The 19251-nt window shown below is 46.4% G+C and overlaps 1 protein-coding gene across 2 annotated transcripts; it reads left to right on the top strand.

Moving 5' to 3' along the window:
- The first annotated feature begins 655 nt into the window (after nt 1-655).
- Nucleotides 656-12998, top strand: DIPK1C (divergent protein kinase domain 1C). 2 transcript variants are annotated; one of them, XM_049830309.1, is made up of 4 exons: nt 656-924; nt 7043-7720; nt 11510-11674; nt 12413-12998. In XM_049830309.1, the coding sequence occupies exons 1-4, from the start codon at nt 739-741 to the stop codon at nt 12626-12628; spliced, it is 1245 nt and encodes a 414-aa protein (XP_049686266.1). In that variant the 5' UTR covers nt 656-738; the 3' UTR covers nt 12629-12998. The 2 variants fall into 2 exon arrangements, with proteins under 2 accessions (XP_049686266.1, XP_049686267.1); XM_049830310.1 differs by lacking the exon at nt 656-924 and adding an exon at nt 2414-2849.
- Nucleotides 12999-19251: the final 6253 nt, after the last annotated feature.

Here is a 19251-nt window from a genome sequence, read left to right as displayed (position 1 = left end):
AGCCCCGCACCCCCGCGGCCGGGGCGGGGGGCGGCCGGGGGAGGCTGTGGAAGCTGCTGGAGGGTCAGCACGGGGGGGGGGGGGGGGGGTCGGCGTTAGGGAACGGCCACGGGAGCCGCTTCTCTCCCTTCCTCCTCTAGCCCCGGGTGGATAACACTGAAGAAGAATAAACAACTTTTTTTTTTTTTTTTTTTTTCTTTCTTCCCCCCATTTGACGGGGGAGGGGGGCCCGAAGCTTTCTCCAGAAGGAACCATCCGTCTCCAGGCAGCTTCTTTCCAAAAGTCGGGCAGCCGCCCGGGTGGGGAAGGGTTCCCACAGCAGCCTCCATCCCTCCCCCCCCCCCCCCCCCTCCCGCCCCCATCCCCCTCGTTTTTATTCTCGGGTGAGAAACTCAGCGGGGAACAGAGCTCGGGGCGGGAGGGGGGTGAAGCCGCCGAGGGACTGCAGGGGCCGCTTGGCACCGGGGAGAGCGGACAAAAGCCGGCGGAACGACGTGGCTTCAATTCAAAAAGGGGCGCTCCGGGCTCCGGGAGGGCAGCACCGGCCCGGGGAAGGGGGCGGGAGCGGCGGCGGCGGCGGCGGCGGCGGCGGGCAGCCCGGCGGCGGGGGCGTTTGGCGATGGGCGCCGGCGGGGAGCGGGACCGGCGTGGGAGTGGGGGAGCGGGGAGCCCCCGGGCGCCGCTGGTTGGGGACGGCAGCGGCTGAAACGGCTGCCCAAAGGCAGCCCGGACGCCACGATGAGGGGCATCCCGGGCTTGAAGCGGCTGCGGCTCAAAATCTGGCGGCGATGCACCCTGCTGCTCCTCCTCCTCCTCTGGGCTGCCTGCTGGCTGGTGGGGAGCGCCTTGCTCTTCCTCCTCCACAGGAGCGTCTTCTCCGAGCGCTGCACGGACGAGAAGAGCCGCCGGATGCTGGCCAGGCTGGTACGTGTCCCGGCGGGACGCGGAGAGGGGAGCGGGCACCCCCCCGGGGGCTGGGCGAGTCCCTCGGGGCTGCCCCGAACCGAGCTCCGTCCCGCAGGAGGTGCCGCATCCCCGGCGCGTCCCCGGTGCGCCCGGGCCGGCGGGCGAGCGGCTGCCTCCTTAAGGCCCTTTTCCCTTCTGCTTCCCTTTTCCCTCCTTCCCTTTTCCCTTCTGCTTCCCTTTTCCCTTCTTCCCTTTTCCCTTCTGCTTCCCTTTTCCCTTCTCCGCTTTTCCCTTCTTCTTCCCTTTTCCCTTCCCTTTTCCCTTCTGCTTCCCTTTTCCCTTCTTCCCTTTTCCCTTCTGCTTCCCTTTTCCCTTCTTCCCTTTTCCCTTCTTCTTCCCTTTTCCCTTCCCTTTTCCCTTCTGCTTCCCTTTCCCCTTCTTCCCTTTTCCCTTCTTCTTCCCTTTTCCCTTCTTCCCTTTTCCCTTCTGCTTCCCTTTTCCCTTCTTCCCTTTTCCCTTCTGCTTCCCTTTTCCCTTCCCTTTTCCCTTCTGCTTCCCTTTTCCCTTCTTCCCTTTTCCCTTCTGCTTCCCTTTTCCCTTCTTCCCTTTTCCCTTCTGCTTCCCTTTTCCCTCCTTCCCTTTTCCCTTCTCCCCTTTTCCCTTCTTCTTCCCTTTTCCCTTCCCTTTTCCCTTCTGCTTCCCTTTTCCCTCCTTCCCTTTTCCCTTCTGCTTCCCTTTTCCCTTCTTCCCTTTTCCCTTCTGCTTCCCTTTTCCCTTCTCCCCTTTTCCCTTCTTCTTCCCTTTTCCCTTCTTCTTCCCTTTTCCCTTCCCTTTTCCCTTCTTCCCTTTTCCCTTCTTCTTCCCTTTTCCCTTCTTCTTCCCTTTTCCCTTCCCTTTTCCCTTCCCTTCCCGGGGAGAGGGCAGGTGTAGGCAGCGGGGCGGGCTGGTGCGCTGCCCCGGGGGCTTTGGAAAGGGCAAGTACTCCGAAGAGGTTGGGGGGGGGGGGAAACCTTCCTGCCGGCTTTTTGGGTTGGGTTGGGTTGGGGTTTGGGGGTTTGTTTGGGTTTTTTTTTCTTTTTATGGAGCCGAAAAAGTGTTTGTGCAAAAGTCGTCTTTCAGAAACGTCGGGCAGCTTGTAACGCCTCCTTTACGTCTGGCGGGGGCTGGCATTTGAGATGTAGTTATTCAAAGTTCCAGAAAGGATTTGCAAATATTCATTAAAATCTCCATAGAAAAGTAAAGGAAAAAAAAAGGTAAAAAGAAAAGAAGAAAGGAAAAGAGAAAAAAGAAGGGAAGGAAACAGGCTTAGAATTGTGTAGGAAACACTTGAGAAGAGGAGCAGCATGGGTTAATGCTTTGAGTTCAGTTCTGTTTCTTGATTGAGGGATTCGTAGTGCCAATGGTTAGGTGGGAAGGGAGGAATCCTAATGGAAATTAAATGACCTGTTACTGCAGCAAGCAAAAACTGATCATAGATTTTCCCTAAATTCTGTCCAATAAAGGAAGAGAAGCCATAGGCAGAGGTGCTGACAGTGCGGTTCTAACGGCAGCAAGGTCCCGTTTCTTCACCCCAGCAGTCAGCTTGAAGTACAGCTGGGCTTGGGATTGAAGCTGAAGGAGTGAATCCTGCCTGCTCCTTACGTGCCTGGGAAGAGCACAGGGGTCTAGAGGTGCAAGGAGCCACCGAGCTCGGGGAGGTCCAGGCCCTTGCCATCACACTCGGATGTGTAAACGGACAGAGACTTGTGGCTGTTCTTCAGTTTGGAGAGCGTTAGGCACGACTTCAAAAGCCCAAGTGGGGATCAGATTTCAGGCACAAGGCTGGAAAGTTGTCTCTGTTACTGGGGCATAGCTCAGATTCAGAGCCTCCTTCCAGAGGAAGGGTAGCTGAGATGGCTGTGCTCATCTGTTTCCGTAGGCGAGTCTTCAGGAGTATCGTTAAGGTTTGTAAGCGACAGTTGTCCCGAATGAAGTTAGAAAGGGGTCGTCCTTCTAGTGGAACGATTAGAAAATGAGTTCGTCTTCATCAGCCCTGAAATAAGTCTTTATTCATCTTCGGAGCATGGCATGAGTTTTGCAGTTATAGAAAGTGCAATTGATCTAGGAAACAAATAATCTTATAGCTTGAGTCTCACGGCTTTTATTTGAGCAAAATTTGACTTGCGAGAAAAACTGTTTTACTAGTCATCTGTCATATTTTCAGTAGGAGATAAGATGAGCTATTTTAAGCAAGTGGGTGAAAACTACACGGTTGTATACCCTTGCGAGTGATATTTCTGAAGGCTTATTTCCTTCTTCTGAGCAAAATATGCACCTGTGCAGATGTGTACTGCACTGGGAAGGCTGAAGTAGCACTGGACATTTTGAAGAGACCAATTTTAACTCTCAAAAAAACCCACTTACTCTTTCCTAACATGGGTCTCGTCTTCATTTACACTGAACACGCTAAATCATAGCAATCAATTTCTCTTTTCTCTGGAGAAATCAATTAATTTTGATGCCTTCCAAAACCTTGCTGAGTATTGCATTTACAGAGGAGAAGTACTTGATAACAAGGCAGGACTCAGTCTCAGGCCTGATTTACACAAAAGTGATGGTGATACAGTAAGTTATTTAAATGTATATAAATCCCTAGTGGGGTTTATGTTAATTTAAACTTTTACAGGAATTTAACCCCAGCTTTTTTAACTTATCTTGATAAGTGTACTAAGGACATTAAAAATTATGTAGCCAATTTTAAACCGAAACAGAAGAGTGAGCTCAGACCGTGCTTGTGTTTGCATTTCTGCGCAGTATAGCTGCTTTTCTGTAAGGCTTTTGGCTTAGTATCACTTTCATATTTTAGTTTAAAAAATCTGGCACTTAGTGACATACAAAGGGCGCTCATTAGGTAGATTTAAAACTGTCTCATCGACAGATCTCAAAATGCAGTCATTAAGACAGGGACGGCAGTGTGGAGGACCCTTTCTGGGAGATTTCTTTGGGGAATTGATTCTTCTTTTTACCAGCAGTCATCGTGACAACATAAAATCTTGTATAGCGAAGTCTGCAGTTAGTGCAAAGGTTCCTGGGTCGGAAAATAATAAATAGACCATCTTTTCATGGCAGGGTAATCTGAATCACCTGGTTAAATGTTTTCAGTCCACCAAAATGTGTTTTAATGCAGTAAAATGCAAGATAGTACACTGGGGTGTACACAAGAGTACAAGCTGTGCCAATAGGATGGAAGAGTGTCTTGTAAAACTGTGTGACTTTGGAAAGGACGTAGGGGTCAAATAATTGCTTCAACATGAACTACCAGTGCAGACTGTGCCTAAAAGGCTGATACAATCCCCGAATGTCTCCAAAAAGGAGAATTAGGGAAGGGCTGTTGGCTTTCTTTGCGGCACTGGACAACAGCATTCAGTTCTCATGTCTGTCCTTCTAAGGTTGGTGGAGGGAAAATGGAGAGAAGAAACAGGCAGGGAATAAAAACACACAAATCATCCGGGGGCTGAAAAAGTAAGGATTAAAGTGGGAGGGCTGGGGAGCTAAGCTTACGTAGTGTACTATGCTCATGGCATAAAACACTAAAGGTCGGAATAATGGGGGGAGGGAGGGTAGTGAGGGCATGAAGGTGCAGTCAGTCTTTGCTGACCTTCTAGGTTATAATGAACAGGAATCTGAGGAGAATTTTAAAGCCATTGAGTGACTCATGGCTCACTACCTTCTGTGAGTAAAGAGAGACAGCTTGAAAATTGTTCATACTTCTTGATTGCTTATTTGAGGAAGCCTTTTTGAAATTCTTGCTCGGATTGGTGACCAGCAGAGAATGTTACTTCTGGAAGGCTGATCTGTGTTTCATCACTGTGAGACCAGGAACTCCTTGGTCAAGTCCTGTTTCACAGATCCTCGTTTGCAAAACGCCACGCAAGTTCAGTGTAAGAAGAATCAGATTCTGAGACTGTTTGTCAGATACTAGGTTAATAATCAAAGATTTATGGGTTCAACTGGAGGAGCGGACAAGTCCTAAACGGCAGCCAGGTTCAAAAATGACTCATCTCCTATGTCTGGGAAATGTAACTGAGACTATTTTTTCCACAACTACTTTTCCTCATTAATGCCATTAAGAATGACGTGATGGCAACACAAGAAAATAAGCTGCATGTTCACATGTTTGACGGCAGGTCCTCTGGGCATGTGTTCTTCTAGATGCAAGAGGTCCATGCATACAGACCCTGTAAGAGTGAACTTGATGGACCACTGTAAAATTGTCCATGGGGCAAGTGTTCACCCATGTGGCCCCAGTTACAGAACTAAGTCCTATATTCTCTCACTGTAGTAGAAGAAGAGTTAGGTTGTGGTCTTCTCAATAGGGGAGCAATAATTTAAAAAGTGATTATGCTTGCACTCCAAACAAACCCCCCCAAATTCCTCCTGCTTGTAATGTTCTTTCTAAAATCGCTTAGAGTTCCAGATGGTAAGAACTGCTAAACTACTTCTGTTGAGAAAATTACACTTCCTACTTAAAAAAGGAAAATAAATTTGTATTGCATTCATAGGGGTAGATTTTCAAACGCAAGGACATTGATCTGCGTGCTCTGAAGTCTGTGGACAGCCCACTGAGTCTGCTTGACCATCCTGATGTGGATGCGGATGCAGATGCAGATGTGTGTGTTTCACACATGCGCACCACCCTGGACTCAGAGTCAGGACATTCAGAGTTTGCCTACCTGGCTCTCCGTGCCGGTATTGAATGTTCTCATTGGGGCTGTGAGAACATCAGAGTATAAATAAACTTTATGCCTGTCTGAACTGCCCTCAGTGAGCCGTTTCAGTCAATTTATCACCATTCCTGGATTTTGGACTTCATCCTCCACCCACTCCCCCGTGTGTTGTTTAAGGTTGGGCTCTGAATGTTGCCTGGCATCAGAACATATCCCTCTGGTGCACAACACAGAGACTGTCCTAAGAAAATACATCACTTGAATTTTACGATCATGTTTCTTGTGTCTGTAACAGCAAGTCACAAGTGAGGTGGGGGTCAGGCAGCCATTGCAAGTACTCCACACGCAGGGGGAGCTGCCAACTTGTTTAAGTGAAGGTTCAAATGCCAGAAAGCAACAGAGGCGGCTGACACTGTCAAATCGCCTCCCAGATGTTTGGCTTTCTACACCACCACAGTCTATTCCCCTTTCACCAGAGACCTCTGACCATCCCCTCTACTGATTCGCCCAAAGCAGTCCCTGCAGCTGCACTTCTGAATGCCCGTAGGAATATATTGACTGCCTACACTTTTGAAAATGATGGTATGGAAACAATTATGGATTGAAGGAAGGACTGGTGAGGGAATCCTTGCAGTTCTTGTACGAATTTGCACTGACCACTTACCTATCAAGCAGCAGTTCCCATGTTTCCATGGGCTGATTTTTTTCCAATTTTTTTTTTTTTTAAAAAGTATTTAATTCATATTAGAATGTCACTTCTGATAAGTACCTATGAAACCTGGAAACATAATTTTGTCCTACAGCATTTACATATTTGAAAATTCTGAAAGTTCTTGGTCTAAGAGGCCTTGAGCGCAACCTCTGTGTTTCCTGGTAGTGCAGAAGGACGCCCTTGCAGCTTCATTCAGGGCATGTTGAGTGCAAGGTTGAAACACGCACGGCTGCAGAAGGTCCCAGCAATCCAGCTACCGGTGGATTTTCCTACAGCTTAAGTGCGGATGTCTAAGTTCTGCTGCCCTGAACCTTCCAGAGAAGGCCTGAATTGCACTGGAAGTTATCTCCTGTGCCTTAAAGTGTTCCAGCCCAGAATCTCACATAGCACAGTCAATGGTGTCCAAAGCTTGTCTCACTGAATTCATATGGGGCAAGAACTTAAGAGTAACGGGTTATCTAGTCCATTTCCTTGCCCCCCAAAAGCCTGTCCTTTACCATCCCAAGAATCCCTGTTTTGAAGCAAGATTCGCCCTAGTAAAAGGTCTCTAGAGACTTCTGAAAAAACACTGAATAACCCAAGAGTTATTCTTCAGAAGGTGTGTGCTTGTGGTACCACGACTGCTGCAAGACTCTTGAGCTTAGGGCTATTGCTGATTCTTGATAATTGGTCCATGGGTGTATGGTCCTGCTGCAAATATTCTGCTCTTTCACTCCAGTGTCTTGACTACAGCAGCGGAGCCCTGACTGGTGACCTCTGTGAAGACCTGTGTGTGGCACAGAAGCTGGTGTACAAACACTGCCTTTACTATGACAGAGGTAAGAAGGTCATCCAGGCTGACTGGAGAGGCCAGCCCATCATCCTGAAATCCAAAAAGGAAATCTTCTCCAGCTACCAGCATCTCAGTATGCTAGAGGAGGTGGAAACACAGGATATTCCTGAAACAGAGCTTCTGCTGATGGTAGCCTTGGAGGTCAAAAATGTTCTGGGGCTAGAACTGTCTAACAATTCCATGGGGCCTCTGTGGACAAGGAAAAAGGGACCACGTTGGAAAGCACAGGTGGCCAGCATGTGGTCCTTGCTCCAGCAGGAAGAATATATCTACTTCAGTTTGCTGCAGGACTTCAGCAAACACGTGCTACGAATTATTGGCTCTTGTGGACACTTTTATGCTGTGGAGTATCTCACAGCTGGACATGCCTGGCACAAAACTCTTTTTCCCTTGGAAAACATGGTCGGTCTCTCCCTTGCTGGCCACAGAAGCAGGGTGAGAGCCATCATTGACATTGCACTCAGCTTTCTCGACATGGTGCAGCATTTTGACAACGATTTCTCTCACCGACTTCACCTGTGTGACATCAAACCAGAAAACTTCGCTATCAGGCGTGATCTCACGGTAAGTTGGGTCTTTGGGGTGGTGTTGCAGCAATTTGAGGTCAAATTCTAGTCTGAAAGTGGCTGTGTAAAAATGACACTTCCCTCCTCGTACAGCTTTTGGCCAAGTTTTTGCAAAAACAATGCATTTACAAGTGACGGGGGAGATTCTCTACTGCTTTTCGTCTTTGTAATATGTGCAGCCACATTTCAAAGCAGTAAATCCTGCTGCTTGTTTTGAGAACTGCTTGCTCAGTTCTGAGTTGCTTCGCGTCCTTAAAGGCACCGGTACGGACAGGGTCCCTTGGATGTGGTGAGGGATACCTCCTGAAGACAAGAACATCTCAAAAGCTGTAAACGGAGCTGTAATTTGAGTCACGGGAGCTATTTCTGGTAGTGATGCTGAAAGGAGAAACTGCTTGAATTTGAAAGCTAAGGCTGAATTCTTTGGCCTGACACAAGGGGAACTCCCCACATCCAAACATGCACATTTGTGCTTTAGGTCTGGACATGATCCAAGGACAGCGACTTGAAACTCCCTGGTACTGTTACACTTTGCCTTTTCATTGTACAGCCGTAACTTAGACCTGCATAGCTATGCACGTTTTCTAAGTAGTGATGTAGCTCAGCACCACATTGCTGCATGTATCTTGTGTTCATTCTGCGGACAGAAATTCCACTGGTTTTGGTGGGAATTGTGTGTACCGACTGGAGCCACCGTGCAGTGAGTATGTGTTTGAACCAGGCTCGCAATTTGCAGTGACATCAGGGGAGTTTCTGCACTCTGAGTGATTATAAAGCATTTTCAGGGACTTTAATGCTATTTTCAGTACTCACCGAGTGTTAATATAACACTCGCATCTTCAGAGCACTAGAGAAAAATTGCCTAAGCATATAGCCATTAAGAGCAATTAGAGTGCTTCCCCTTCACCCTTCCCTTCCCTCCCATTGTTTATTCAGGTGCAGTATAGCAGCTGAACAGGGAATGGGTGAGGAGCTACAGCAAGAAGCTAAAATAAGCATACCAGTACTTAGGCAAAGTGAGGTACGGCAGGGATTCCTCAAGGCAGGCTTTGCCCATCTTTTTCAGTTACATAGGGCTGTGACTGCGTGTGGCTGAGCGCACACCAGAGCATCTGTTTTACAGCCTACTTGCAGGAAAAGATATTTAATTTAGGAAAAGAGAAAGAATACTGGATGTGTATTCCCTTACGATTCCTTTTGGTGAGGCTTGCTTCTCCAGGATCTTCCCATGATTTCTGGGGTCCAAAGAGACAGCAGTCACCTTCTGGTATAGGAAAGTGCTCTAATTTAGTATTTTCTAGGAGAATTCATTAAAAAAAAAAAAAAAAAAAAAAGTGAGTTGCCCACACATGGCTCTCCCAGTTGTCCGTTACTTACAGCTCGTTGGTATCACCTGTTATCACCCCACTGGGCTGGAAGACAGGAGATACACGCGGTCAGAAAGCTGCGGGGAGGAGACACACGACAGAGGGAGCTTCTGATCAGTGAAGAAGGAAGGAAAGTGAGAAGCAGAAACCCTAGGGGTTTTTACCAACCAGTTCCAGAAAAGGGACACAGCAAGGCAGCCTCCTCTTTGTCCCTTATGTTTGTTTTAGGCAATTTTTTCACTTGCTTGTTTCTTGTGCTCTGTATAGGATAATAATAAACATCCATAATAGTACCACTATTCCTCGTCCCATTAGTGAGACTGCTAATGCCCAAAGAAATGTGCCTGGAGTGCAATAGTTCTACTTTGAAGATTGTTTTGAAATGGTGGGGATAAGCCTCCAGCCGTCACTCCAGCCTTCACGTACTGTTCCTGCAGCACGGAGGGGAGAGATCACTGCCTGGTAGATCATCCAGGGGAATTTTAAGCTGCCACAGAGCTACAGAAGGTGCAGAGTTGGAAGGAGGTCTGGGTGAATATACAGTGCTCTTGGAGATCTTCCTCTTTTACCAGCACCTCAGAGACAACTAGAAAGATTACAGCACCTTAAACGTGACTTTAAATCAGGTCAGGAGCCAAGCTGGGTTCTTCCTGCATTTCCTTAGGTACCTTCATCGTCAAACCCCACCAAAATGTAGCTGATTATAGGTAGAGCATCGCCCAGATCTATCTTCACAGGGTCTGGCTGGATGCCCACACATTTTTGTAACAGATGAATGTCAGTGAAACCACTGAGCCCTTTGGCAGCCGCACGTTTGGGAGCGAGGGCGGTTTTTCCTAGCGCAGCAATTGATCAGATTGTCAAAGGTGCTCGGTGCTGGCAGAGACCCCACCTGGGAACTGATGCAGTGACCCCATGACTGGGGAAATCCTGCACCGCTTTTACTGTCTCTCCTCCAAAGAAGTGAACAGCAAAACTGCAGAAAGCTTAAGGAAGTAAAGAAGGAAAGGAAAAAAACCTGCCTGTCCAAACGTGTGACATTCCTTGGGCTACGTCATCGTTATCAAGCTCTCCAAGAAGCTTAAAAATACTTGAGTTTTTTTAGCTATGCCTCATCTCTCTAAGATTTTTCCCTGTGGAAAAAGGAGTAGAATAAAATGAAGACTGGACTGTGTTCTTTCTTTTGCCTGTGGAAGGTTTATTTGGCCTTCTACCAGACCAGACATCTTTAGTTCCTGGGGTTGATCCAGCTGCTGCTCCAGCCACACAGTTCAGCTTCCCCTGTTATTTGGGAGGTCGAATCTTAAAAATGAGGTTATCGTTTGAGCCCAAGTAACTCTGCTTTGCCCAGGTCCCAGACATTTCCCTCCATGAAAATGTGTGTCAGCTGCTGCAAGGGAGCGTCTCTGACCCTGACTGTCGAGTGTTAAGCGCAGCTCTGATTGATCCATCGCGCTGAAGGCAGGCTGCGTTCACTGGGGTCACCCACAGTTTGTCTCATGTCAAGCAGCTGCCATCCCATTACTGGCTTCCTTCCTTTCCCTGTTTATGGCTGTGATTTTTTTAAGAAGTGAAGTGTTCATGGGTGGAGTGACACTGGCAGAAACTGGGACTACAGCCCTTCACTCCCAGAATGGTCTCAAACCTAGCACGGGCAGCAGCAATGCAGACCTCTTTGTGCTACATATTCACTATTTTGCAAGCTTTGTGTCAGGGCGAGAAAATGGATTGATCCCTTCAGTCCTCTCTTTTTCTGCTGAGACCAACTTCTGGCTGGACTCTGTTATAGACTGTATTTCTGGACAAGCAGAACAAGAACTGTGCGCAATAAATGAGTCAAATGATCGCAAAGAGGACCAGGCAAAGCCAGTCCCAACTTTCAACAGCTTTACAGATCTCTTTCTACAGCTGAACAGATGCAAACCCATGGAATGCAATGGCGGGTTTGAAGGAGCTGTGCATCCCACTGCTCCCCTCCACAATGGTAAAGTCAGGGGTTTAGTCTGAATGGTGAATTCGAAATGATGCCGTCTGGCCTGTGGATAATTTTGCACCATCATAAAATTAAAAGGTAGAGGTGCCATCTGCATAAGCTGCAATGACAAGCAGATCAATCTTCAAGTTAGATAGTCCCAGTTTAAGGCAAATCAGTCCAGTTGGCCCCAGGGACACATACTGCCCACAAATAGTTTTCCCTTTCCTGGTGTTGTAAGCATTGGCCGTTTTCATTTAAGAAGTGGTATTCATAAGACTACCGCAGCTCAGTTAAGCGAAATAAAGCCCTTTCATTGTGATTCCAGTTCCCCGCTGGCAGATGCTCTCAGCACAGCATTTCCAAAAGCGAGCAGCAAAGAACGCTGGCTCAGCCATATCCCGCAGGCTGTGCTGTGCCAGTTCTCATGGGTTGTTTTCATCCACAGGTGGTGGCCATCGATGTGGATATGGCCTTTTTTGAACCCAAAATGAGGGACATCCTCGAACAGAACTGCACAGGAGACGAAGACTGTAATTTTTTTGATTGCTTTTCAAAATGCAATCTGAAAATCAGAAAATGCGGAGCACAGAGAGCCAACAACAACTTGCAAGTGAGTAGACACAGCTGCTTTATGCATCCATTTCTTTTAAAATCACATTGACTGTAAAATGCACGGTATGTACTAGAAGACTGTGAGATGAAGACAGGCAGGTTTTTAAACGTGGCCACGTAAGTGCCAGCCCCGTCTGGGGGCAAGCAAACAGATCTTTATATTCACTGGTGTTTATTTGCCGTGTTTTCGTGGTATAGCTGTTTGCCCAATGCCTCTGATGACAGGAGAGGGAAGGACGTAGGAGAAGGGGATTAGCGTTACCGTCTCCACTAATGGCAAAGTCGTGGCCGTCCACGTGTCAGCAGTGGGGGGTTACGGCTGCGATTCCCCGCGCTACAGACGTAGTGCGCAGATGTAGCGGAGAGAGGAGTCCGTGGGGCTCTCGGCCCCGGGGCGAGGTGTCTTCCAGCTCACCCCGCTTCTGCTGGTGGGAGGCACTAGCGCTGCAGAGGGGCTGGGGGGGGGGGGGCATAGCTGCAGCTCGGCAGCCCTTTGCCTGCTTCTCCCACCCCCCTCACCCTCACCGCTTGTTAAGTAGAAGGTGCAAGAGCAGTCTGAGAAAAAGGGGGTAGAGCAGAGCCTTTGTGGGTGCTCCTCTTCTCTACCTTCCTCTTTGAATGGCTGCGGGGGGCGCATTTTGGATTCGGATGATATTTTGCTACAGTCCCAGAGAAGCAGCAGGGCGTTAGTTGTGGCTCCTGAAAGACAATAGTCTGCTCTCTTCCCTTTCCTCAGGTAATCTGTGACAAAATATTCCGTCGCTGGTTTTCCCCAAATCTCAGAGGACCGTTGGTTTCCCTGCCCCTGCAGCTGCAGCTGCAGAAGGCTGTGCAGGAGTGCGCCGAGCCGGGGCACGTGGACGCTGCCGGGCACCAGAGGACTCTGAAATCTCTCTCCGAGCTATACCACCTGCTTCGGGTCACTCAGCGAGAGCTGCAAAGGGCAGAGTAGACACAAAAGGCAGAACTGCAAGGGCCGCATCCCAGCCACTGCTAAGGGACGCTGTGTACGAGGCACTCTGAGTTTTCTTTCTCCCTCTTCCATCTCTCCTACCCCTTGTATTACATTTACAGCACAGAGATTGTTTTTCTGCTATGCAAATGAAATTCATGGCTGCGGGTGCAGCACCTCCTGTTAATATCCTTTCAAGTGTGAAATTGTTTTACATCACCTGGATTCTGTTCTTGCTTATTTTCTTGAGCTAGCGCTAGCCCTCTCCGTCAGCAGTCAGCACATCGTTGGCTTACCAAGAGCTGTAGTCGCTGCTCAGATAGCATCTGAGTGCGGTGCTCACAGTGAGGATGCATTTACAGAAGAAAAGTGCAAGCAAGTGCAGCAAAACTAGTATCGGTAATCAAAGTAGTGGGTGGGTGGGTGTGGACAAGTACATGAATAGTGTTTGTTTTAATTTCTCCGTAGGATAAGGTTTTTTTTGAAGTAGGGACAGAGTGCTCTGTGTGAAAAAACAATCGCAAATAGGGAGATGTATTGTCACAGAAGTGAAGAGTTTCTTTTATACAAAGCAGTCCTTTCTGATGTCCCCAAATGCATTTTCTCTGGTGTGTTGCATTACCTGTGCCACGGCTAACTTTCTGGTGAGAAACTGTATGAAGGTACTTAGGACTTTTCTAGAGCAAAATAATTATACCCTCGTTGAGTTCCCATGTGGGCACTCATATTCTGCAGTGGAGTGGTATGAATAATGCCACTGAATTTTGCCATGTGAACAAGCCCTCAGGCACTTGTACATCAGAGCACTTGATAAGAAGCACTCCTTTGCCAGAGAGCAGAATTACCCAGGAATGCCAACAGTCTGTCGCTTGCGCTGAACAGAAAAATATCCAGACCTGGTGTTTTCTTACACAGTATTTTTTTAATGAACAACAACAAAATTTTTTTGGTAAGAATTCATTATCTTGCAATCAGTTACATAAATAAAGATCCCTAGATTAACTTAAAATCATTAACTTTGCTTTTTAAGCGTGTGTAGCTGTGGCTGGAGAATCTAACACACAGGTTCAGAAGACACTGCATGTGTTTTGGTCCAATACTGGGCAATACACCCCTGAGCTGGTTTTGGCATGAAGACATTAAAAACTCCACAAAGAGAAAAAAATGACAGCCTGTGACAGCCCCTCAGCTCAGGACGACTCTTCAATATTAAGATTGACAATACTGGTTTGTGGATGTGGGACACATAACAGTACCTAATCTTTTTTGTCTTCGTATTCCCTCAGCCATATGACAACCCTGAAGCCCTTGAGCACTAATTATACATAAACTTCCAATTTCTGGACAGGTTCTTTAAAGTGATGTCAAAGACTGCCTGTGACCAGAAAAATGTGAGCTGCTTAGGAGACCCTTATCCAAAACTAGCTCGAATTTTCGGACTAGTGCTAGATTTTTTTCTATTTCTTGCAATAAACTACCGTAATTTTAAAAATCATGCAAGCCCTCAAGAAGCTCACCGTGAGGGCAAGGTCAGCTGCCTTGCCTGGGGCTGTACTGAGGAGAAGCTGCTGCTAAGCCAGAGCTACAGCTTAGGAGCTGCTGGCTGGTAAAGTTGTGCTCAGTCTGTGCTTCTCCTCTAACTGGGGAGACAGGCAATATTTCACTACTTTAAGATCATCCTTTGCAAAAGCAGGAAGGCAAAGCAGAACCAGAAGAAACCCAAATTCAGAACAAGCCCTGTTGCAAAGTTGTGAAATTGATAGAGAAAATAATTAAGGATAGAATCAGATTATGGTAAAGGTCTGGGGACAGATAAAGCATCAGGTAGATAGAGGATAAGGAAAAAGAGGCGAAGGAGAAATAGGAAAAGTGAAGTAAAAAATATGGCCCACTTTGTGAATACATGATTTATGATGGAAGATTGAATAAACTGGCATTTACTGTGAGGGAGACTGAAGAGAAGCATGGTTACGCTCTTCAGAAACAGAAAGAGGCTGATAAAAAGAGAGTAGGAGAGAACTGTGCTGTCCACATTTCCTTGGTGGATATGGCAAGCAATGAGCTTAAATTGTACTAAGGACAATTCAGGCTAGACGTTTGTTACAGGCTTTCTAATAGTAAGGAACGGTGGAGATATGGCACAGATCATTTGGGAAAACTTCCTAAGTTGTGATTTTTTAACTACAGGCAAGAGTGAGTGCCTGTCAGGAATGAGGTATGTGCAGTTACGTTGATGATCCTGCCTTGAGGTAGCCTTTTATCTCCAAGTCCTGTGATTCTGTTATTACCAGCTAGTATTTGTGCTCTTGTGACCCCCCTTACAACAAAATCCACCCTTCGGAGACACGGGGATAGGTAACTCTCCTTTACCTTACATGTGCAAATCCGTGGGGTCCCCCGGGGAGGGAAGGCACGGCACAGAGATCTCCAGCTGTGCAAATGATGCTACAGAGCCCGCTGGTGCCGTCGGGGTTTGTGTGCTCCCCACATGACCCCCCTGCTGAAGGCACCGATCCTTGCTAGCTCAGGAGTGACCCAGTATATACCCCAAATGCTGCCGGGGAACCTGAAGATCTTTACATTATCGCCGTCTTGGTTCCCTCGGTCCCGTTAATTCTTTCCTCCTTCCCAAGGCCAGAGGGTACCATCAGGGAAAAGCAAGGCTCATGCAGACACCCAGTGCATTGCGGCACTGTCCCAGCCCACCGCGGCCAAGGTCCCCTTCCCATTTCCAGGTTTGCCTTTCAAACAGGTTAATTTTCCACTGGATGTGACGTTTCAGTTTTAAAACGGGTGGAAAAAAACACTGCAGCCACCTCCACCTGGCAGGGACCTCCTTCCCCCACACCACACGCTTTCCCAGGTTGTTAGGTTTCACTTCTTCTTTTCAGAATACAGAGAATAATCCTCAGAAACCTCTCAAGAGTGACACAAATGGGTTATTTATACTTGGCTGGGCTGTGAGGTTGCGTATCACTGATGCAGCCGGCTCTGGCTGCCTTTGGTACACCTTCGCTGGTGAGTGGAAAAACAAGGAGAATCTGACGGGCTACGTGAACCTGATTCTTCACCTCCCCCCATGCACCTTGTAAAGTCACTCAAACCTGGGAAACAGGAGAGAAAAACACTACCAGTGAAGCAAATGAAATATTCCAACTTATTTAGCACAGGTACCTGTGACCAAAACAGGAATAAAACAGGAGTCATGCCTTTATCTCCCTGGGAGCAAAAGAAAAGAAAATGAAGGCACTGGTTTAGTGCAAACTGCATTATTTTACACCTGTGTTTTAAGGTGTTGGATAATGAAGAACCAGGCTCACACGTCCCTTCCAACAAAGCCCTTTTCGTACTGCCTTGGCAGCACTGCTCACCAGAAAAATCCCTGGCATAAAGAGATGCCCGGCTGGCACGTACTTCAGAGAGCACGGCCAGGTCAGGTGTGTATTGAACGAGAGTCCTCTGTGCTGTTGAATCCAGGCCTTTGGCAGAGTTTGTTGCAATATGACAGCCAGCAGCGATAGCTGGGAAATTCTGCCATGAAACAGTGCTGGGGTATGGCCAGAAGAGTTGTCAAAAATTACATCATGCTCTACAAGAGTCTAATTAAAAAAAAAAAAAAAAAAATACAAGACACCAAACCCCTCAATTTAAGTCAATTTTGAAAATGTCTAACATACTCAGTTTTGCCAGTTTCTATATGGAAAAATCTGCATGTTATTTTCCCAGTTTTAGTTAATTTATACTGAAAAGGTTTGAAAAATAAAAAGATGAAGATTGAAATTAATCACAATTTTAAAAACAGTGTTTTTTCTGGTCTGCACAGTGAAGCTTGTTAGTACCCTCATCACTTTCTGATGTTTAGTTTTCATCCCAATTCAGATGAGAAATTTCATGAAAGCTCAAAATCTTTTGCAGAGGCTTTTTCACCCAACCCCAGTGGTCAGATCTGGAAAAGAGGAGGTCCACATATGGTTTTTTAAGTCACTTTTGCATTTCCACGTACTGTTTGTGATCTTAACCTGGGCTGCAATGGTTTCTGCTTGATTTCTCTCACTTTCAGATATCTCCAAAGCTCCTGCCTACTGGCATCCCTGTTTGGTATCCAGTTCACCGCAGCTTTGCAAAATCATAGAATGCATAAGATTCTTCACACTGTTCATCTTCTCCATATAAAAGATGACTCCTCTTATATAGGTTCACTAATAGCATTTGGCTGCACTGGGAATGGCCACTTAATCCAAGGCGGCTGTTCCCATTCAATTGATCTCAGCCCCATCTCTTTGCTTGGTCAGTCTGTTCCTGAATCCTTTTCGCCCTGTAAAAGTGGCACTACCTCTTGATTCATTTCTACCACTTGCTGCATTAGTGCCTTACTCAGCAACTTTCTCCCCGTATTTATGGCTCTTTGTGAAACAGGAATGGCGTTAAGTCATTGTTTATTCCTTCTTTGCGTCTTGGTCAGCAGCATGTGCTTCAGCTCTGCAATAATCTAAATACACTCCCTATTCCCACATTTTACAAGACATGAGTCCGGTTGGAGGTCCACTTCATAATCTTTAGGAAAGATAAATTCAACCCTTTCAGCAAGATTTTCACAGAATCACTTCTTAAACACAGATTTTTCTCCAATTGGCATTGTATGCTCTGCAAAAACATCCGCAAGCAATAGTCCTGCGCTAGGGTGATGTGAAACAGCAAAACGCCTTCTCCCGAAGGACTTAGGTGGTCTCCCTTGTGTTTTGAGGTTGACTTGACAGTGACTAACCCAGAACAGCAGGTCATTGCTATAGCCACAGTTTTTCATATAGAGGCTACTACTGCCTAGTGTGAATTCACGGAGCCCCCCCTCCACTGAGAGCATTCAGATGCATTGCTGGAGGCAGCACTGGAGACAACAACAGATATTTGGTACTGGGAGAGAAGAGAGGGAAGGGTTTGTTTTCTTTCAATTAGAAATGTTGACTGAACGAAACACTTCCTACAGGTGAAAAATGGGATCAAAAACTTGAAGGAGTTAAGGACTCCTCACCAATTTCCTTTTTCCTTTGTTAAAAAGTGTAGACTCAAGCTGCCCTATTTATTTTTTATGTAGTTTTTCTTTAAAAAAAAAAAAAAAAAGAATTAAAGAAGTCACATACCATGTTGCCTGTCTTTCAGCAGATCATATTGTTGTATGTAATGGGCAGGAAGGTGATAAATTACAGCTTTTAACGAGTATTAGGCTGTAACATTGGAGCCTTTACACATCTGGAGAACCAACTGCAAAGAAACCCCATAACCGGTATCAGTGGAAGCATACAATCAGATTAGCCATCTTGGCAGATGCTCCTGGAAGCCTAGCACAGACGAATGATGAAATCCCACTGTCAGGGCTGACCTGCAGCGAGTCCAAGCAATAAGCAGAGTCATGCTGCAGAAGCCTCGGTTGCTGCCACTTCCTTGGATCCTCAGTGAAATCAGGAGGAAGGCTACTAGGCTTTCAGTAGCAAAAAAAGGCAGCAACAAGTAGACAGGGAGAGAATGACTTGCCTGGAAGAATAAGAATCCAGACTCGGAACCAAAGCTAGTTAAGAGACCCTATACTGAAAATTCAGAGAACGTCAATAAATTGATTGGGAAAAAAAATCCCAAACACTTCTATTGTAGTTCTTTAAAATTAAAAAGAACAGCAGCACATGGGATATAGTGCAGGCATCTCCAAAGCCATTTGTTGTACGTGTCTAAGGATCTGTCAAGTAGGCTGCGGAGCTGTATAATGATGTCTGCAGCCTAAAGGCTAGACAGAGTAAAAGAACTTAACAAAAGCTTTTAGAACTACTATTTACATAAATGCAGAAAACTGCCCTAATTAGTAACAGCCTATGTCAGCCAAAAAAAGGAGAAAAGAGTGCTTTTCTCAATAAAAGTGTCATTATGTCTATAAATGAACGTACGGCAAAATGTTGAAAGGCTACGATCCATAATCCTGAGGTTTGTTTAAAGTTTTGATCCCGCAGGCTTGGGCCCCTGCGCAGCAGTGATTGCTGAGCTCCTTCAAACTCTGTGATTATTGGTGCCTTCTGCAATATACTTTGAGCTCCTTTTTCTGTAAACCGGAGGGGTTTTTTCCTACACTACAAATGCGCCTAAGTGGTGACGGCCGCCAGAAGGATGTGCATATGATCCAGTGCATAATCACTTCCACAAGCATCTGCTGCTAGTGCTTTCAAGATACGCGTAATCCAAGCTGGAGACTATTGTGAATACCTCTCGTTTTCCCTTGCTGGTTCCTTAGCGGTTTGCTTGTAGCTAGTTAGAAACAGAATCCCCCATCCTGCTTAAATTGGTTATAATCTCTCCAAGATTCGTGCTACAGCAGGAAAAGACCAAACCGCATCAAGTTCAGGGTGGGTTCATTCTCTTAAAGGTACGACATGCAAAGCTGCAGGAAAGAACAGAGGTTAATTTTTATTTCTAAAGAAGAGGTCCTCTGGCTAAATGTAAGTAGCTGAAAAAATAGATGTTTCAACCAATATTCCATGTACATTTGTGAATTAACATTTGTCTGTATTTGCATAATCTAAAGCCCTCTGCTCCTTTCCCATTCTAAAGAAAATTAAAAAAGCAGAACGTGTTGTTGACTA

The sequence above is a fragment of the Accipiter gentilis genome, chromosome 27 (assembly GCF_929443795.1).
Source record: "Accipiter gentilis chromosome 27, bAccGen1.1, whole genome shotgun sequence".
Taxonomy (NCBI): Eukaryota; Metazoa; Chordata; class Aves; order Accipitriformes; family Accipitridae; genus Astur; species Astur gentilis.
This window is presented reverse-complemented; position numbering and strand designations above follow the sequence as displayed.